General features: G+C 44.3%; 3 protein-coding genes across 4 annotated transcripts in view; all 3 read right to left on the bottom strand.

Annotated features, from left to right (window-relative positions):
* snx29 (sorting nexin 29) overlaps window positions 1-11,264 on the bottom strand; it is a 154,263-nt gene extending 142,999 nt beyond the window's left edge. For both annotated transcript variants that reach the window (XM_023949208.2, XM_078937480.1), the window contains exons 1-11: window positions 10,861-11,264; window positions 10,473-10,525; window positions 8,467-8,519; window positions 8,222-8,352; window positions 6,804-6,984; window positions 6,657-6,727; window positions 5,473-5,730; window positions 4,222-4,612; window positions 3,816-3,928; window positions 3,648-3,729; window positions 3,489-3,559 (exon numbers count right to left, since the gene is read on the bottom strand). In XM_023949208.2, coding sequence (XP_023804976.1) covers window positions 3,489-3,559; window positions 3,648-3,729; window positions 3,816-3,928; window positions 4,222-4,612; window positions 5,473-5,730; window positions 6,657-6,727; window positions 6,804-6,984; window positions 8,222-8,352; window positions 8,467-8,519; window positions 10,473-10,525; window positions 10,861-10,867 — 1,411 coding nt within the window. In that variant the 5' untranslated portion in view covers window positions 10,868-11,264. The remainder of the gene's footprint in view (window positions 1-3,488; window positions 3,560-3,647; window positions 3,730-3,815; window positions 3,929-4,221; window positions 4,613-5,472; window positions 5,731-6,656; window positions 6,728-6,803; window positions 6,985-8,221; window positions 8,353-8,466; window positions 8,520-10,472; window positions 10,526-10,860) is intronic.
* A 906-nt stretch (window positions 11,265-12,170) lies between these two features.
* Window positions 12,171-13,544, bottom strand: LOC144987861 (transmembrane protein 238-like). Its single transcript, XM_078937486.1, has one exon. It carries the CDS (start codon window positions 12,996-12,998, stop codon window positions 12,534-12,536), a length of 465 nt encoding a protein of 154 aa, XP_078793612.1. The 5' UTR covers window positions 12,999-13,544; the 3' UTR covers window positions 12,171-12,533.
* Window positions 13,545-16,497: 2,953 nt separating this feature from the next.
* On the bottom strand, window positions 16,498-20,478 carry rsl1d1 (ribosomal L1 domain containing 1). The gene is made up of 9 exons (XM_004080124.4): window positions 20,345-20,478; window positions 19,980-20,119; window positions 19,774-19,912; window positions 19,542-19,690; window positions 18,782-18,883; window positions 18,463-18,556; window positions 17,041-17,151; window positions 16,815-16,958; window positions 16,498-16,728 (listed from the first exon to the last, which is right to left on the bottom strand). The coding sequence occupies exons 1-9, from the start codon at window positions 20,375-20,377 to the stop codon at window positions 16,591-16,593; spliced, it is 1,050 nt and encodes a 349-aa protein (XP_004080172.1). The 5' UTR covers window positions 20,378-20,478; the 3' UTR covers window positions 16,498-16,590.
* Window positions 20,479-20,676: the final 198 nt, after the last annotated feature.

Raw genomic sequence — 20,676 nt, forward strand, 5'->3', positions numbered from 1 at the left:
ATTATGTGCGGCGTTCTCTCCACTTTAGCGGGTTTGAAATAAACGTGACCTTTTAGTCCGACGGAGCGCTCACAGCGGGCGCCACGGACCAGCCACTTGAGCAGAGCCTCGCGCCCTCCGTGCAGACGGACGGGACGGAACGCACGCGCGTGGTAAAGATCCGCCCTCACAGGGGAGGGGTCCCATCTTTGTGTGATTGTCCTTAGTTTTCTGTTTTTAATCATTTTCATTTTTTATTACCATTTTATCTGCTTTTATGTTAAGCGCTTTGTGTTTTTAACTGAAATGAACGGCGCTATCTATATCTATATCTATATCTATATATATATATATAGATATAGATATAGATATATATATAAATAAATAAAGTTTGAAATCAGGAGCAGACGAAGAAAACCCCAGTTGATGACGTAGAAAATACGCTCCGAGCTCGCCACAACGAGGAGGGAAAAGGGGGGGCGGGGTTGCTTGGGTCTTCCCTAATACTTCGATTTCTAATGAACTCCTGCTGCTCTGCAGAAACTATGTCCTGGTAAATGACACAGGTTTTTTTTTTAGATTTTTCAGTGGTTTTAAACCTGATTGAGGCATAGAAACCCCAAAAATCCCTGATTTTTTGTTTTTTTTTGCATCATTCCTGAACATTTCACCTTCAATCATTTTTGATTGGTTTAGAGCCGAACATTCACTCCAACGTTTTAGTTAAATTACCGTCTCGTCAGTTTTTCCCCCTTAAAAACCACTGCAGCCGTTTTTCCTTGAGTCCTTTTTCCATTTCCACGTTTCGCCGAACAACTCCGCACAAATCCGTTGAGAAATATTGCTCTAAGCTCCTCCCCCCCTCTATCTCTGTCACAGCGTCCTCGCGTCAAGAATAACCAGAGGGGAATCAGGCGGCGGCGGCGTCTGAGGCTCCTCCCCCTCAGCTCGAGGCCACAGAGACGAACGTCGGGAATCTGATGTGAAGTGAAGACGTTCACACCGGCCTCTTTGTCACTTCCTCACCAGCTAAACTCCTTGAGGAGCAGAAATCTACAGTAGATGGAGTAAAGCGTTTCCACGGCGGAACCACAGTGCCACCTGCTGGCCGGTGGGGGGAAACGTCTCCAGACAGATTCAGTCCAAATCAGACATGATTTCATGCACGGAGCTGAAACTGTACAAATGAAATGCATGACTTGGAAAACATATATATGACAACTTTTGGTTTGTCATTTGATCTGCCTGTTTTATATACATTTCCCTGTTAGATTGTTGTCAAAAATATATTATTTTCTAAAAAAAAAAAAAACAGAAAATCCTGGAAAAGTGTTTCCATTCAAAAAGTACTGTCTTTGAATCAATTGGATGATTCTAAGGACTTATAGCCTTCCAGAGTAAACTAAATCCATATATAAATCATTTTCCTAAATAAGGTGAGTTCTCTTCAAAGCCTTTTTTCCTACCACGAAGTAAGACGTCTGGATCTCTGAGGCTCCGCCTTTCGCTCCTTGTGGTGTGAAACGGCATCCAAACTTTTGCAAAGATGGATGAGCATAGAAATGAAACCGTATTGTGGGCGTGTCTGTCAGCCTGGGGGCGGAGCCAGCGGTGCAGACTCTTCCTGGAAGGGGCTGACCCACTCAGAGATGCGTGAATGGATCAAAATACTGCTTTGGTGTTTCTTATATATCATATATTAAACAGCAAAAAAAAGTTGATTTTGCACAATATAGACCCTTTAAAATGTGCAAAAACGGAGAAAGAATTTTCTAAAATCCTGATTCTGTAGGTTCTGTGAGCTGGAACCCAAATTGATGTAAAAATAAACAAATACTTGAAATCAATTCCACATGGAATCCATAAGCTATGAAAATCCTTTGCATGGAAATATGGAACTGAATCCACTTTCTCAGGATATTCTGATTCTTTTGGAAGGATTCTAAATATCGAGTCACGAAACATCGGTTCAACAAAGTCCGTGAGCGTTCCGACTACTAGACAGAACATCAGGAGAACAATCAGGCACTGATGAACATTATGGGATGGTGAGAGCTCCTCAGATTCTCCTTCAGGGCAGAAAGATGAATCCGGTTTTGTATTTCCATCCATTTTGATTCACTGAGGAGTATTTTCTGTGCCGAAGCGTCTCCACAAGCGTCGGCCTAGTTCAGCTCTGCTGCAGCAAACATTGTTTGGTTTTAACTAAATATAAAGATCAAAGGTGAGTTTTGCAACTTTCTTAGCAGCATGTGTGTAACATCATGCAGAGCGGTAAGTGGGAACGACTGTCTATATTTTGAGGAAGACCCCTGGTTTAGTCTGATTTATTTTTCTTCCATTTTCTCAAGAATTCACAAAGAAATGGTTTTCATTTACGTTTTCATTATCGACGTTAGATTTGTGGCTTTTAATTTGCAGCAAAAGAAGGACAGAAGGGTTTTTTTGTGTTTATTTGTGTTTGTATCATCAGTTTCTGTTTCAGAATGACGTTTCTATTTGATTTATGCTTCGTACAGCACCGTGAAACATGAACCTTACCAATAAAGTTCATCTGAATTTGAATTTCGGATGCATTTCATGACCGAGGGATGCAGATGTGACGGACAGAACCCACAACAACAACAACAACAACACAACAGGAATAATCGAAGTTATTGTACGGATTGTTTTTTAGTCTGCAGACCGGTACCAAATGACGTTTGTATCTTTATTTCTTTAGCATTATTTATTGCATTGTTGTTAATGTAGTCACAACACATCATCACTAAACTCCAGTGATGTCATAAACAAGCGACTGTAGTTTTATTTAGAGCTGAGGATGAGAAATAAAACAAACTCTTTCCATAAACCAGAAAGAAAGTTGGATCAAAGGGACTTTTGTTGGTTTGTATTTTTTAAACGAGGCTTTGAGTTAGTTCACCTGCTTTCAATTTTCTATAATTATCAACCTTTTTTATGACTAACGTGGACTTTTTCCTTTGTTTTTTTAACACCTCTGCTGTGCATTTTTGGACCATCTTCCACCACTGCTGGGTTTGCAACGCTCTGGACTGTTTACACAATCAGCTGCTGTCGCTCGACAACAACAAACTCTTTTGGGATCAATCAAGTTTTATTCTATTTTGGTCTAGTGAGCCTCGGTACACGTGCATACTTTGTCATGACTCGACGTATGAGCTTGTAACCTCGTGACGTATTTTTGACGGTTATTAAACAGGAAGTTTTACAATCAAAACAGAAAAATTATATCCTCAAACTAAATGCTATACATTTTTTTTTTTTGCGGGGGGGGGGGGGGGTTCCTATACATTTGTTTTATTTTGACAGTCTTCTACTCCCACCATCATACAAATTCAATGAGCATCAATAAAATCCCCAGAGGTTCATCGTTCTGGAGTTCTCCACCAAATTTGCTCTCATGGATGTTCCAGTAAATAGACGGGTCCCATTACAGACAAACCGGTTTGGGAACTAACGGAGCCAGCAGAGCGGGGACAGGAACTCACCCACTGTCATGGACTCCGGCAGCCCTGCCGTGGAGAGCGGCGCCGGCGGCGCCGGTGGACTGGACTCCATGCTGGGGACAAACGGCGGGGAGGAGAGGTGAATTGTGGGATTCTCCGCGGTTTGCTGTGCAGCAGTGAGATGCCGGAGCGCTTCCTCACCTGAAAGTCAGCTGCAATCTCTGGCAGTTTTCCGCCGACTTTCCCTGAGCGGGGAAGGCTGCGGCGTCCTCCACGGAGCTCGCTGCTGACAAAGTGAAAGTGAAAGCAGGAAGGAAAGTACCTACAGGTCGTCTGAAGCTGAGAGTTGTGACTCCACATGTCCCGTACCTGGCTGAGGGTCCTCAGCGTTCAGGGGAATCAGGATCCCGGCGCTGCGCCGCTCCGGCACGACCTGCTGAGGACTCCATGTGGACAACGTGGACAAGCTGCCCATCGCCGGCCTGGGGGGAAAAAAAGTCAGAAATATCATTTTCCTGCAAATTCTCTGAATTTTAGGACTTCCAACCCCATAATATGTCCCACAGGCCACATTTTCACAGAAATGATGGAAAATGACTCCTTTTCCTTCTTTTTTCAAAATATTCATCTGAAAAAAATCACTTTAAAAAAACAGTCAGAGGGCCTTTCTAAAGCAACATCATCCAGCCGTTCAGCCATAAATTTTAAATGACAAGAAAAATTCATATTTTTTCCACAAATAATGTGGAGTAACGCTTCTGCTCTTCAAACTCACAGATCGGCGAGGATCTTCTCGTCCTCCACGGACGGCGGCGTCCTGGGTTTATACATCTCCTCTTCATCCTCGTCGTCTAAACCCTTGAGGTCAGACAAAAGAGGCTCCGCCCCCGGAGCCGTGCGGCAGGGGCGGGGGGACCCCACCCAACCGACCATCCCAGGTCCTGCCAGGCCGTTCTGGGCCGGCGACTCTGGGAAATTTGGCTCCAAGGGGTCCACCCCTTCTTCCACGCTGCTCGGATTCGGAGCCGCGTGGCTCTTCCTCGGGACGCCGGCCCTCTGGGAGTCGTCCTCGGCCTCCTCCTCATCGCCTCCATCCAGGTCGTCGTCGAAGGAAATGATGTTGGTGACTTTCTTTTTCCGCCGACGCTCTTTCCTCAAGCCTGAGTCTGAAAAAGAAAAGAAAAGAAAAACCACGACGTCTAAACGGTCCATCATCTGCGCTAAATTCAACCGTTTGGGGTTCGTCTGGTCAAACTGGAGCTTTTTCCAGGATGAGGCGAATCTCATCGCATCCATGAAATCTGCCGAGAGCAAAAACCTTCAGCCAAAACAAATAAAAGTCACCAAACTTCCTGATGACTTCTTTTCTTGTTGTTTGCTCGTTTGACACGGAAACCAGCTACAGCGCAAAAGTGTGAACCTTGGCTTTAGGCTCTGAACCATCGGAAACCGTGTGAGCCATTTGCTGAGGCACGTTAACCTTGGGAGTGGGGTCATCTGGACCCCACAAGATAGCACAAGGGTTATGGCCGTGTCCACTGCCACACGTGTGACGTACGTCATCCATGGTTTCGCTTACGTAAAGTCGTTTTTATAGTCGTTTAAAATCTTTGCGCGCGATCGTAACAGGAATTAACGCAACTGTGCGAGATTTTTGAGACGGGTGTGCAGATTTCGGCCTTTTTCCACGACCTAACGGACTTTTCACGCGTCAACCACCGACGGTCTTTCTTAAGGCGTGTGCGGCGCACACATCACGTTCAGATTACGCAAGTCTAACTCAAATCGCTAATGAATTGCACATAAACAATAATCACGCACGTTGATTTACGTGTTCTTTGCGTGTTTTATTCATACTTTTTCCCTGTTTTTTCCTGGTTTCAAGACCAGAACTTTCTAAAGAACTCCTGCCGCTCTGCAGAAACTATGTCCACAGGGTTTTTTTGGTCTAAAAACGTTAAAATCCTAATTCAAAGACCACTTTGAGTCAACGACAAACGGCACAAGCGACAGTTCTGCTTCCTACCAGCGGAGGCGCTGCGCGGCAGAACGGGCAGCGGGTCGGAGGCGCCGTCCGCTCTGGGCGAGAAGCCCGGCACCACGGCCGTGGCGGAGCTGATCTCCCTCAGCAGGCTGCTGACTCCCTGCGTGGACTCCTTCAGCAGGCTGCCGAAGCCCTGCGTGGACTCCTTCAGGAGGCTGGACACGGAGGAGGAGCCCCGCGTCGGCCCGCCGTTCAGGTCGCTGTTGTCGATGTTGATGGCGAACAGGATGGAGTTCAGACCTGGGGACAGAAGGAGGAGGAGAACGCAGGGTTCAGCTGATGTCTGCAGGCTGTAATCAGAAGAAGAGCCGCTCCAGAACCAATTCAATGGATCAGGGGGGAGGTTTCAAACCTCTGACCTGCTCTGTTTTCACATGTGGGTGTAAAAAAACGCAGTTTTCCCTCAACAATGTACACCAACTAGACTGTTTCAGTTTTCTTGTTTCGCAGATGTTCAGAGAAGCAGCTTTCAGCTCAGACGTTCTCCTGAACCCACAATATTCTGCGAGGTCAAACCTGGACTACACGAAACGTCGTTGATCTTGATGCGGTCCGTCTCAGAGTTGATCTGAGGCGTAAAACTGCAGGTTTTCAGGGCAAAAATGCAGTTTTTAATGAGGTTACTGCAGAAGAACTGCCCCCCCGAACCCCAGGCCATGGACCGGCGCCGGTCCGGGCTGCAGAAAAAAAGAATAATTAATAAAACCTACATTTTTTTTCCATTTTCATTCTAAATCTGAGTTTTATTTTGAAAAACTACTGCATTCTGTCCCCGTCTGCCTCTGCTAAATGGCGGATTTTCTGTTGGCTTTATCTCCATAGCAACCAATTCCTTTTTTGGTCGCCTGGGACCCCCGAACAGGTCTACGTCATTTGGAGAAGAGGTACATTTTTGGATTATCCTTGGCAACGGAGCTTTCTCGTTAACCACGCCCACAGTTTATGTTCACCTGCGTGTTTGACCCTGAAAGAGGTTGGGAACCACTGATCTATTCTATGATGACTTCAGGATGTGGGAGGGGCCTGCTGCTGGCCGAGTCTGGAACGTTCTCTAAACATCCAAAAGTTTCAGGTTTCTCTTGATCGGAGAAACCCGAGAGCTTCACGCGTCTGCGGCTGCGGCATCCGCCTGGACGGTTTCCTGCGCCAAACATCCACGCGCTCACCTGCCGCCATGGTGGGGAGCATGCTGGCCCGCTCCTCGTCCAGGACAAAAGCCCAGTCTTCATAGTAGCTTCTACACACAGGACAGAGTTCCCGTCAAAATGCAGAAAATGTGAAAGGCCACGCCCACAGAGGGGACCAGCACTGACCCCAGGCGCGGGCGGTCGGCCAGCAGCGAGTGGAGGTAGCGCTCCAGCGAGTGCTCGTTGAGGGCGCAGCGCAGCCAGGCGCGACCTCGCCCGAGCTCCGAGGAGATGTGGCGCAGCGAGTAGAAGCGCTGGAGCTCGTGGCGGTTCAGATGCTCCTTCACGTAGAACCAGAACGTCAGCTCTGGGAGGACAGAAGAAGAAGAAGAAGCTCTTTCAGCTTTAAAGCCTCCACCAACAGCCCTTCCTGCTTTATTTTGAAAGGCAGGAAGCTCAAGTTTCCCACAACCGCAGCCTGACCTCACATCAAACACGGTAACACAGGTGTGTATTTACCGAAAACTTAACTTTTTAAGAACATTTACCTAAATAACCTTTAGAAACTTATGTGAAAAAATAAAGTTTGAAATAAAAAAAACTTTTTTTGCTCTTAAATCAAACAACTGCCACACCTCTGATGTCTATACGGCTGCTTCTGGACATCAGAAAACTACAAACTACACATTAGTAGTTTAAAGTGGAGATTTTCTGATAGTTTCATGAATTCCAACCCAAAAAACAAACATAAAACTTCTTTTTTTTGGCTAAATTTCTGAAGTGCTTTTTATATAAATATTGTTTTTTAATCCAGTTTTAAACTTTACATAAAAGTTTAAAGTATAAAAATAAGAATATTTGGACTGTTTTCGCTCTTAAAACAGATGAATGTAATGTAATAAAACAATAAATACTCAAATAAAGCATAATTGTTTGACGTTTTCAATGTAAACATATGCAGTAGAAATGCAATAATTTCTCACAATATAGTTTGCTTTTAAACTGAGAAAATGTGTCATCCCTAATAGATTTACCCAATTTAAAGATATAAAACTATCTGTGGAGCTTTTGGAAAGCAAAATGTCGAATTACTACAGCAACATATGAACCTTTGAGTTAATTTTAGATTAATTTTGTCCTAAAAGGGCAATGTGTCACCACTTGTTTAAAAAAAGAAAGACAAATTCTACCAACTTCAAATGGTAGATTTCCATTTGTAACAGTAGAAAAACATTTTTATTTTTTTAATTTTTCAATTAGTTTTATTTTTCCAGAGTTCGTTTATCCAATAATTGACTCAAAGTCTTAAAATGTTTGTAATCGTGCCTCAAAAAGTCAGACTCAAACCCCTCTGAAGGAGACGGCTTCTCTTATTTGGAAGACTTTATTTCTGATTTATCGTCAAAGCCTCAGAGGTCTTTTAATTATGATTATTTTCTAGGACATAGTTTCGGCAGAGCGGGAAGAACCCCGGCCCCCCCTTCCCCTCCTCATTGCTGAGAGCTCTCTGTTTGAGCGGATTTAGACAAAGAAATGCAGTCCGAGTCTTCATGTTGTCCTCCGTCATCAGAAAAAAGCTGCTGGAACATGTTTGCATCACAAACCTGCACCTCCGTCTGTTCTGCTGCTGAAGCCGGCGGCCTGTTTGAGGGCGGCGGCGGTCAGCGCCAGGCCACGGCTCTTCCTCAGGCCGTGCTGCAGCACCGCCTCCAACTGAGCGCACAGACAGATGACCCTGCAGAGACGACAGCAGCACTGAAAAGCGCTCCGCCCTCACGGAGACGACGGGAGCCTTCTTCCCCTCCAGGACATGACCTTCCTCCAGTCATCCTAAAGGACGCCGCCTCACCTGCTGTCCGAGTCCGTTGCAATCTCCTTCCTCCCCCCGAAGCGGATTTGGCACTGCGGGGAGACGAGGAGCGTAAAGAACCGTGGGGTCTTTAATGCACAGATCTAACACAGCTGGACTGTAGCCGAACAGACTTCAGAACCGGTTTTCCTTCACACTAGAGTCAATGTCAGCAAACCACATTTACGTCACCAGGATCTCCGCTCTGGGTTCACTTTGATTAGAATGACTCATTTGGGAAAACGTTCCCCCCCCTTTAAACCGTCTCCGCCAATCATTCTTGGAGGCCAATCAGACGGGGCTAACGTCCTCGCCGATCTGGCGTCCGACCGTGAAAACAAAAAGTGCATCAAATCACAGAACGCTTGGAGGCGCGAGTCTGTCCGGCATCAGCGTCATGTCACTACATCTTCCATGATTCATTGGGGTTTAGGTGACAGCATCTCTTGCTGCACTACAAAATGTAAGACAGCACTAAGGTTAAAAACAGACACTTTTATAAATTGAAATCAGTCTTTTTTTTTTCCACACATTCTTTTTCTCCATTTATCCTATAACTGAACGTTTAAACATGAGTATAAAGTTGTTGTTTTTTGTGTAAAAGGCATCAAGTTGCTGTGATTACAGAAATCTTCAAAATCTACAGTTGCACAACTATGAAAAAATAGATGTTTTACACATAAATCCCTCCTTAAAACAGGAAATTCCTTCTGGTTTTTAGTGAGGTCATACATAAATTATAATAAACTGGAGGGAAACGGTTTTAAAATTTGACCCCAAGGCCTTTAGCTGAAATAAATAAATGAAAACCATCGCAACATTTCCGAAAAACAGACGCAAAATTAAAGATTTTTGAGGCGCAACTGTTGCGCTGCGAGGGCAACACGCTTCCAACGAGAAGCCTCCGTAAACGCAGGTTTCAGGACGCCACGGACAGAAAAACAAAAACACTGAACACGCCTTGAAACTAAAAACCTTTAAGCTTTGACCAATCAGAGCGTCCTTTTCAAAGTTTGAAAATGTATCACGATGAAAAACACAAAAAAAGTCGAATTTGCACCTTTTTCAGGATTCTGCACCAACTGTAGAGACGTGCGCTGCTTTCAGGTAGCAAGTGTGGCGGCGAAAAGCGCGTTTCAGATGCTAGTTTGGCGCCTTCTTGAATGTCCATCTAATGCCCGGTGTGTACGCAGCATCATTAAAAAAAAACCTGAAGGGACCGGTTAATACAGACAGTTGGTCTTTTTTTTATATATTTTCAGTTGCTGGTGTGATTTATGTCGAGGAAAAAAAGTTTCCCTTTGGCTCAAAAATGGTTACAAACCAAACACAGATTTAGAGAACTTTAAAGAACAGTTTTACTTCCTGCAGCACCAAAAAGGAAGCAAAACAAGGCAGCGAAAACCCACAAGCGGCGCCTCAGCCTCCTCCTGACTGCCAGAGAAAACAGTCCCTCCAGTTTTCATCCATTTACGCCGTTTGCAACCAAACGTCAAAAAAGAAATCTGTGTCGTTTTCTGCAAAGTTCATTAGAAATTCCCCTCTGAAATGTGGGGGCGGAGTAAGCCTGCACTCATTTCCCATCAGCCCTTTGTTTGCACTCTCTCCTGCTAGCTTACAGCCCCTCAAACCTCCAACCTCGCGTTAGCGCGGCAACAAGCAGTATTACAGTTCCGAGTCAGATTCCATCTCATACGAGGAGGATGCATCGGAATGAAGCAGAGCGGGGGGGGCACCAATTGTGGTTTGTCTGGCTTTTTTTTTTCCATTTGCTCCTGATTTAGCACAGAAATACTCAAAAAATGCCATTTTAAGATCAATTTTCTTTATAAATGTCCTCCATCCTCAAAGAAAATGCCACATTTTTATTGGAATGCACTAAAACTACAATTCCCAGGAGTCCCACGCCTTTCCCTTGAAAAGCCCTTAAAGTTGTTGGAAGGTTTTAGACTTTTTGCCATGCTGGCAGGTCAGGCCGGCGTCCCTGCTCTGGGGGAGGAACTCACCTGTTTGACGGCGTCCAGCAGCCTCTCCAGGAGGTGCTGCCTCTTGGCATCGCCTGCAGAGGAGAGAGAAGGCAGGAAAAGGGTGGAGAAAGCGCCAAACATCCACCCGCTCCATCCATCACATAACGGAAACAGGGTTAATGGCTCATCTGCACTCCACGCCTCTGTGGCTTCTCCTTCATGGAGGAGAAAGCCTTCAGGGTTGGTTGGTTGGTTACTTTCTGCTGCACTTTAGGAATGTCAGGTGTTTCAGGTGTTTAATGCAGATGCATCCATTGCAGCAGCTCTTTATTTATTGAGTTCAAATGTTTTTCTGCCATCAGACCCACAAGGAGAAGGAGACCCTAAAAGGCTTCGACTTCCTGTGCAGCAGAAAGGACAAACTCACCGTTCATTCTGACGGAATCACGTCCCCACCAGCGGCGTGCACGCGTCTCATCACCCCCCCGGCGCTCCCGGGCATCGCCTCCCGCCGCTCCGAACCGTAAACGGGGGGCGGGCGCCTCTGTGTGTGACCGAGCTGGGCGCGCGGACGCTGGCTGAGCCGGCGGTTAACACAGCGAGGCCTGCCGGGGAGCCGCCGGCGGGGCTGGCCCCCGCGTGGCGCGCAGGAGCGGGGAGCGGCGGCCGGACCGGGGTGGAGTCGGCGGGAAAACCGTCAACCGGGGAACGAACGTTCCGCCGCGAGGGCAGAAAACGCGACGGTTCTGAGGCTTAAAGCCGGTGACGCTGCAAAAACGGGAAACGCGCCGCTCAGAAAAGGCAGCGACGGGGTCACATGACCAAACACACTGCCGTCATATGACACCCGAGGGCTGCTGGGAAATGGAGTTTAATAAAACAACCTGATTTTTTAACCACTCGGGAACAAAATATAAATAAAAAATTGTGAAATTTATATAAAGATTTTATGCTTAAAACTTTTTTTGTGCATTTTCTCAAAAAGAAAAGTTTTCTTTGAAAAATAATTGATTATAATTATGATTATTAGTAGCAGTCGCAGTTCTAGCATTGATATTTTTATTATTATTGTCATATTTCTTTTTTTAATTAAATAATTATTTCACTTTTTTTAGCAACATATTCATAAAATTCAATGTCATAGCTCAGCCACTTTAGAAAGTTTATTAGGTCTTTCTGCTATTGTTGGTCTCATTCTTTTAAAAACAAAACTTCAAATACTTTTGTGAACCAACAGAACTGTGGTTGATTGAACATCTAATCTTCCAACTTCTTGCAAAATCAAACCTTGGTGGAAAGAAATAAAAAAGCCATTTGATTAAAAATATATTTTCAAATGTAAAAATCTACTAGGTGGGTCACAAGATCCCTGCTCCGCTGCATCCACCTGCAGAGACACAGATCCACAAGCGTCTTTGTTTTCCTCATCTGAGCTGGAATCTGGATCCAAACTGTACGACTGGATAGATCTGTTGTTGCTGCTGCCATTTTTGTTGCACTGCTACCATTAGGTTTGTAAGCTAGCAGGAGAATGTGTAAACCAGGGGTGCCTAGATCCAGGCTTCCTGCTACTTTTCCAGAAACTCATCCTTATGATTACCTGGATCAGGTGTGTTTAGCCAATAAGGAGCTTCAATGGCAGGTTGGTTGGAAAAGTGTAGGACACTGGCCCTCAAGGCCTGGATTTGGACACATTGGTGTAAACAGAGAGCTCTCAGTAACAGTCCCGCCCACAACTAAGAGTTTACAAAACATTTTTATTCCAGAGAAAATGGGACTTGTTTGTCAATGTAAAGTGACTAAACTAGAAAATATGTTATCAAATCGTGTGAATTGAAACTAAACAGAAAAGCTCTGGAATGAGGTTTTTTACCAACATTTTACCACAAAAAGAAATAACACAAAAATTCCAAGTTGAAACTAAAAATATTCACAAAAACAGAGAAGAAAAACTCATTTCTCTGTCACAATGGGTTGATGACATCAGCAGCAGCAGCTCAGGTACATGTGCAAAGTTTGTGTTTTATCAGCCGCACATGCGTGATCTTATCTGAGGCTGTCTAATCATTACCATCGTCCCTCTCCGGTCTTTTTCAGGTTTCATATTGACAGAGCTTCTCTGCTGAATTCCTTTGTGGAGGAGGAAGAGGAGGCCACCGTGTTGTCGTACACCACCGAGAGGGACACCTCCGCGTTCAGCGGCCTGTTGTGCTTCCGGAAGGAGCTCCTGATGCCGCTGGAGAGCCTGGTGGACGCCTTCTTCACGGCGCGGCTGATCCGCCGGTTCCTCTGCTTCGCTAGGCCCACGTCGTCCTGCAGCTCCTCCGGCGGGACGTCGATGTTCCCAGAGTACCAGAACACCCACCAGATCAGGCTGAGGAAGATGATGATGGCCCCCACGTAGATGAAGAGGTCGTGGATGACCAGGCCTCCGAAGACCCCCACCATCATGATGAGGACGCCCAGTATGTCGTGGGCCACCGCGAACCAGAAGGAGCACTTGCAGCGGCCCACGCCTGCGTGCCTCTTCTCCGAGACCGGCTCCATGTGGACAGATGTGGACATGATCCCGTGGAAGGAGGACGCTCCTGCAGCGGCGGTCGCCGAATGACCTCCTGCAGCTCAAAGTCCCCACGGCACTGGAGGTTACGTCATCGCCGGCTCACGCCTCCTGGATGAAGCGTTTCCGCCGCTGCTTCTCCCTCAGCACGGGGATCCAGACCAGCCCCACCGCCACGAACATGAGCCCCACCGACAGGCAGGCCGAGCCCACTGACCGGGGCGCGTCCACCGAGCCGTGGAGGAGGAGCAGGAGCGCTCCTGCAGCACCCATCACGGAGCCCATCACCACGGCAGTGATGGGCTTATGCAGGTAGGTCCAACAGGGGTCGCCAGCAGGGGGGGCGTCGGGGCACAGACTTTCAGCACCCTCCTGATAGGTTTCCGCGGCGACCTCCATGGCAGCTCCTGAAGCATCTGGACGATGGAGGTCTCCTCCTGTCCGTGTAATTCCAACCCACCTGTTGACAGCGTTGTCATTGGCGGCTGTTCCCATCATCAGGTTACACTCCGCCCCCCCAAAGCAACCACATTTCAATGGCCCGCTGTGTGCAGAATCAACCGCATTTGTGTCCTCCTCTGACACGAAACGCTCCTGAAATCTGAGGCCCGCTGGTGAATCAACGCGTGTCTGTGTGCAGGAGGCAGCTGAGCAAACTGGAGTCCAAACCCGCAAACACAAAGACCTGCAGACCTGTCATCTGATCCGGCTGACAGAAGATCGACCAGCTCGCCGTTTCCACGCCCCACACGCCAAACATCTCGCATCTGAGAGCCCCAATAGATTCACAGAACCACTCATTGATTGATCTGCCTTGTTCTTTATCAGCAGAAGATAATTAAAAGAACAGGAAAAAAAAAGCTTTTCTTTCATTCAATTTAATTTTAATTTCAATTTCATTTAAACTCACCGGCCACTTTGTTAGGCGCACCTGTCCAAAGCCTGGTTAACGCTCCTTTCAACAGGGCAGCAACTCCATGCAGGTAGGCGTGACCCAGACGGCCTGATGCAGTTCAAACGGAGAATCAGGAACAGAAAGAAAGGTGCTTGAAGTTCAGAAGAGAACGGTCAGACAAAGGCAACAGGAACCCAAAGAACCACTGGTTCCAACCGAGGTCTGCAGAAGAGCATCTCTGAAAGAACAACACGTCCAACCTGGAGGCAGACGGGCTACAGCAGCAGAAGACCACAGCGGGTCCCTTCCTGTCAGCTAAGAACAGGAAATTCACCAAAACTGGACCACAGAAGACTGTCTGGTCTGACCAGAACATGCATCCAATATAGAACATGTAGAATACATTAATTAATATTATTTAGTGCAAATTAAAAAAAAAAAACAGAACCACAAACACATATTTTTAAATTAGATGCAGTAATAAAATAAAGTCACTAGTAATAAAAAAAAATAAACAAAAGCAACACTGTAATAAAGTTAAACACTCTTTGGTTTGTTAAACCATTTAGTGGCTTAAATAAAAGCTGCATTTCCAGAAGAAAATGCAGGGTTGAATGCTATATTGTTGAACGAAAAAATAAATAAAGAAATGATCAAAGTTGACCATAAATAAAGTAAAAAAAGCACAATAACAAAAAATATATTTTTGTGAAAAAGGCCAGAGCCGGGTATCGAACCAGCGAGCTTCTGCACCAAGGATTCCCCATGGATTTTAATGGAGGCAAAAATTCTGGAATATCTGGAAAAGTTCAAGGATTTGAAGGAGCAAAACAAAAGTCAGAGCTGAAAGAGCTGAACATTTGAATAGTTGAACGGTTAAAATAGAGGAAAAATTGTAGGAGTTAAGCGGCAAAAATGGTGGAAGAGACTAGAATAAAAAGAAAGAGAAATGGATGAAATTCAGCCAAATATAAACAGAAAAACAAGTCCCGCCATTAGTGCAAATATGTGGCTCTTTTTTTGAAGCTCGTCGATGAAACAGGAAGGGGAGGAGCTAAGAGAGCTCCGCGTGAGAGGGGGCGAGTGAATATGTGACAGGGTTGCCAGATTGGAAGGTTTTTCGCACAAATCGGGCGGGTTTTTTTACTCAAATTAAGCGTTTTTTCCCCTCAATCTGGCAACCCTGTATGGAGTGATATGCGAGCAAAGAACACAAATTTGGAAGAAAAAAAAAGTTTTTGAAAGCAAAAATTAAAAAATTTAAAAGACAAAAAAAGTGAAAGCAAAAGAAAATGTTTTTGAAAGCAGATATTTAATATTTAACTTGTTTTTGTGTGCATCATGGTGGCATAAATAATACATATGTAAAAATATTACATAATTTTAACATTTTACTTGTTTAATCTATATATGCATATGTATATATATATATATATATATATTTTTTTTTTAAACTTTTATATTTTATGATATTTTATCATAAATATTTATTCTTCAATCTTTTTATGTTTTATGATGTTTTATCACATCATTTTATTTGCTCAATCTAGAATTTTTATTTTTGTATTTTATGACATTTTATCATATACATATCTGTTTAATCTAGAATTTTACTTGTATACTTTTTATGATATTTTAACACATATTTATCTTATTAGACTGTTTACGAGTATTTTCTCACCCTTGGCTGGGGTGTTTGGGTTTTATACTGACACCCCTGCCAATAGTAGGACAGGGCAGACGGTGCCTTCTGGTTTCTCTGGTTTATCTTTATTTATTTATTTATTTTCGCACTGGTGTTTGTCTTTGTGTATTTTATTGTGTGGGTTAATTTAATGTATCTTATTGTATTTTATTGCATTTGATTTTGTTTTTATGTACAGCACCTTGAGCTGTCTTTGCAGTCATGAAAGGTGCTATATAAATAAAATTAATTTGAATAAATATCCCTCCATGACCCTGCAGACAGACACTTCGCTCTCAACCCGTAAATTCAAGCTAGCTACTGTACGTAGTAAAGAAAAACTGTGAGGAAAGTATCGATCACCTCACGCTAGTATTGATACTTCACTTTGGTATCAATACCATCGATACGCAAATTGATCCATTCACCCGTTTTAGATCAAATAAATCTAAAAAAAATGAATTAGTTCTGATCGGAAACGAGTCAAAAAAGTTCAATTTAGATTTCAGAAAAGCAACATTTTTCAGATTCTTTCAGTTTAAAATGATCAATAAGAACCTTTTATTCTTTTAGTAAAAATCTCACAAATCCTCCAAAGAAATAGAAAAATATTTACAAATAAAATCCTTTCAATCAATACAATAAAATGCATGTATTGATTATTTCAATGGTATTTAGACAAATCAACTTCTACTTAAACATTTAATTGTAAAATCTGCAGAGTATTTTGTTTTGTTCTGTTTTTTTTTTTTTGGTATTGTTTTGTTTGCTGGAAAAAAGAATTTAAAAAAAAGAAAAGAAAGTAATAAAATCCTCAGTTATTTTCAGGAAACTTTTGCATTTTCCTTCCGCCTCACGGGTTCAATTCCCAGCTGTGCGTCAGCGGTTTCACATTAGAGTAGAGGCAAAGATGCAGAGACACGGATCGGATAACAGACTTTATGGGTTTTGTGGAGGAAAAACAAACTTTTCTACAAACAAACTGGACTGGTGAAGCGTCGACTGTCCGCGCTGAGAATCACTTTGCTTTATGCGCTTTTCTCTTCCCGCTGGGCGCCGTCTTTCCCGGCCTCTTCGGCCGTTTGCCGGGAGATTTGGCCGCTTTCTTCACTGCCGGTTTGGACACTTTTTGCGGCGGATTCTTCTTGATTGGCTTCTAAGATAAAAAAGAAAAAATAATAATAATAATCTGTATTTGTTTTTTCAAAGAGTTGGAGCTTTTCCATCGCGAGCAGAACCGACCTCCAGTTTGGGCTTTTTGCTGGGCGTTTCTATGGGAACCAGCTGTGGGATTTCTTCCTCCTCTTCCTTCCTTTTTGCGGTCCCGTCTTCTTGTTTTCTGCCTTTGCTCGGTTTTTTCTTTGTCTGCTTTTTGGCAGCAGCTTTCTGGAGTTCAGAAGTCAACAACGGACTTGGTGAGTTTTTACACGTGAACGACGCACGTCTTCTCCGTTTGTCCGGATCTCACCTGGCTCTGGAGAGCGTCCAGGACGGCGAGGTGGTTCAGGTCCGAGCAGTAGACGGGCAGAGCGACGGACGTCAAACTCTTTACGTGCACCGCTTTGATCACAGGTCCTTTCTGTGAGCGATAGACATTTGTTTTAGTTAAAAAAAACAAACAGAAATTTCATTGCCTTAACCCTTGTGCCATCTTGTGGGGTCCAGATGACCCCACTCCCAAAGTTGGGAGTGGGGTCATCTGGACCCCACACAAGGGTTCTAAATAATTACACCTGCAAGATAAATCCCAAACATGTCGTTATCGGGTAGAAAAACGCAATAAATGGTTACTTTGAATGTGCTAAAGCAACGTTATGACAGTATTTAACCAAACAGATGGACTCCTTTACATCACTGACCAATCAGAGGGAGCGCTTTTATGTAGACGAGGGTCATTTGGAGCGTAATTTAAGTTACGTTGAGTCATATAAATGAAACTGTTGGGAGTGACGTGGAAATGACGTCTTTGGTTGTTTTTCTATGGGATCATGTATGTCAAACTATATCGTCATCCCCATTGATTGTATTGATCACTCAATCGCGAGGCCCTATAAATTATCTTCATTATATTGTAAAAAAATAAATAAATAAAATAAAAACCAAAAACATTTCATAACCGATAGACGATCAAAGACACAAACTCCCAAGAAAAAGATTGGCGTTGTACGGCCTGCAGACGCTACCCACCCTCACCCACTGGCCGAGCTGCACTGGTTAAAGCTGCACATGACAAATGGCACCTTTCTGTTGGTTTTATCTCCATAGCAACCATTTGAATTTTCGCTCAACCCAAGGTAACGAACAGGTCGAAGTCATTTTCAGAAGAATCTGTAAAAGTTAAACTTTCGTATTTCCTTGGGAACCGTAGTTTTCGGCGAACCAAGCCCACATTTCTGACATTTCTTAGATCCAACAATCCATGTTCTCAATTTTTTTTTTTTTACAATATTCCGGTGAATGTGCAACAGAGAGTGCCATATCCGAGAGCTCGCCACACCAACGGCGTTCTTCCTCCTGAGGTCAAAGGTCAATAAAAAGTTTGGTTTTTGGTTGTAGACTTAGGTTGGTGGCGTGTATTTGAAAATTCTTTCATTTTGAAAAACCTCTTTTGGATTTAGAATTTTTCCTTTAAGATATTTTGGCGTCCTTCATTATTTGTCGCTTTCTCTCGCCGTGATGTCATCGGCCCAGGACTCTCGGAGGACTTCTTTTTTTACTTTAGATTTTATTGAGTTCGAAGCGTTTCATTTCCCAGCAGCCTCATGGGTGAGCCATTGACGGGACAAAGCATTTCAGGGTGAGTGTGGTTTTGTTTTTGTTAGAACGGACGAAGGCTTCTGCGCCGATGAACTCAAACAGACGAGCAGAAAGTCCGCTTCTTTGGACTCACCATCCGGATCTTGGACAGGACCGTTTGGAAGACGGCCTGGACGTTCTCCGTCACCTCCTCCGCGCTCATGCTGGAATGCCCCACGTGCGCTAAACTGCAACACAATCAACCACAGGCGAGGGTTCAGAGCTGAGGGGGTCGATCCCCCTCATCGCTGTTTCAGAGTTATAGCGACGGTCTCCACGGGAAGAGGTGGCCCGACTGGATTTAGGGCGAGTTTCCGCAGCCTCCAACCGGGTCGACCGGGTTGTACCGAGGTGCAGCCAGAACCCGTCTGGTCCTCTTCGGGTTTCGAGGACAGAGAAGCGGAGCGGCTCACCAGCAGCAGCCTTTGTTGGTCACGCTCAGCCGGGTTCCCTGGACGACTCTCTGCACGTCTCTGGCCAGATGTTTGCTCTGGAGGTCCACGCAGAGCGGCTCTCTGGAGGAGACGGGGGGAAAACGGTCAAAACGCGAGCAGAGGAACCCAGAAGTACACCCAAAACAAGCTTCTAATCCTGGGGGGGCAACATTTTATGTGGTGTGTTTTGGTAATCCACCTCATAAGAGAAAGAGATAACATAGAATCTGGATGAAGACGAGCTTTGATTTTGATTGAAAACTGTTAGATATTAACTGATATAAATGAAAACAGAACATTTTGGCGTTTTTATTTCAAAACTGTGTCAAATTACAGGGAAAATAAAACATTATTAGGGGTTATCAATGATTTAGTCCAGTTTGGGGGGGTCAGATTAAACAGTTTATGGCCCCCGGCCCCCTGTTCTAATCCCAACGTTTATAGACGAAGTCTAAGGGGAATTTCTGATAAACTCCTGCCGCTCTGCAGAAACTATGTCCTGGAAAACGACATAGGTTTTTGGATTTCGGCTAAATCATAAATAATAGATCCGCGAGATGATTTTTTAATCCACAATGTTTAAAGACTTTATGATAAAACAGCTCAACGTGGATTTCTTTTTCAAATAAAGTAAACTACAATTTTAAGATGTTATTTTTAGAGCCGCTGTTCCATTCAACAAAAATCAAAGGATTCTGTTTGTACATTCATGTGTCGGAGGCCAAACTCCCGTTCTCACCTCTTTCTCTTATAAAACTCTTTCCCGAGCTGGGATGGCAGCAGGCGGCGGATCCGGTCATCCGAGAGGAACACGTCAAAGTTCCCCAGGAGGCGCCGCTTGGCCTCATACGGTTTATATTCCGCTTTCAGCATCTTGTAGGGAATAATCTGGAATAGGAGGAGGTGAACCCAAACAGGAATGGTCAGCATCAGGATCGGGATAAATGGTTGGATGAGATTTAGTTCAGCACCTCTGATATGCCTTTGACTCCTCTCTCCTCCAGCAGCTTCTTGTAGAACCTCTGGGTCTGCTCTGACGTCATGTTGGGTTCATCTCTGGTGAAAAGGCAAACCTCGTCCGTGTCGGTCCGCTGGCCGTGAGGCAACGGTCTGCGGAAACACTCGTATGAGAACCACACACAGAGGAGAAGGACAGCCCCTTCTCGTCCAGACTCACATGCGGATCGTTTGAGCGCGTTTGGGAATTTTCCAAAGGGTGAACTGCACGCTGATCTTTTGAGCTTCGTCCAACAGCAGGGAATTTGTGCTGGGTTGAGTTTTTAGAAAGGCCTGCAGGGCCTGAACGGCTTTTTTCACCTACAAGGAACATAAACTTCCATTAAACACAACAAAAATACCCTTAAATCTAACCCCAAATACGTTCCTGTATCGATGCTAATTTAGCTAGCTAAAGTAGCTAGCCAGTCAGTGACATAAAACGTTTACGTGTTGATCAAAACCGAGTTCGTTTTTAAGTAAAACGTTTTATTTTTCCTTCGATATAGCGTGAATACAAATCGGCATGAAAATAAAAGTTTTTACCTGCGATCGGTCCAACACAACTTCATCCGCCATGCTGTCGGCTACACGTGCTTCCGCTGCGCAGGCGCACAGTGCCGGAAAAAGGTTTACGTCACAGGAAGAGCCATGAAACTTTATTTATAAGTGAAAAGTAGAAAAGTGACAAAAATGACTATTTGGAGGTAAATTGTTTCAAATAGATATACTATTGAAAATTGGTTTCTTATATATACATGAATTACAAACGTTTATAATTTATTTCAACATTATTAAAAAAGTTTTTAAAACATTTATTTAAAAAATGTATATGTTTTAGGAAACAGTAAGTTTTAATTTTATTGTGCAGAATATTT

This window comes from Oryzias latipes, chromosome 19 (assembly GCF_053564925.1).
Source record: "Oryzias latipes strain Hd-rR chromosome 19, Olatipes_Hd-rR_3.1".
Lineage (NCBI taxonomy): Eukaryota > Metazoa > Chordata > Actinopteri > Beloniformes > Adrianichthyidae > Oryzias > Oryzias latipes.

Excerpts from the sequence above, each read along its gene's own strand:
- LOC144987861 (XM_078937486.1), bottom strand. The coding sequence starts at position 12,998 with ATGTCCACATCTGTCCACATGGAGCCGGTCTCGGAGAAGAGGCACGCA.
- rsl1d1 (XM_004080124.4), bottom strand. The coding sequence starts at position 20,377 with ATGGCGGATGAAGTTGTGTTGGACCGATCGCAG. Across the intron at positions 19,691-19,773 it reads GAGTCAAAGGCATATCAGAG|ATTATTCCCTACAAGATGCT; the intron begins GTGCTGAACTAA and ends CTCCTATTCCAG. Across the intron at positions 18,884-19,541 it reads GAGTTTTATAAGAGAAAGAG|AGAGCCGCTCTGCGTGGACC; the intron begins GTGAGAACGGGA and ends CGTCTCCTCCAG.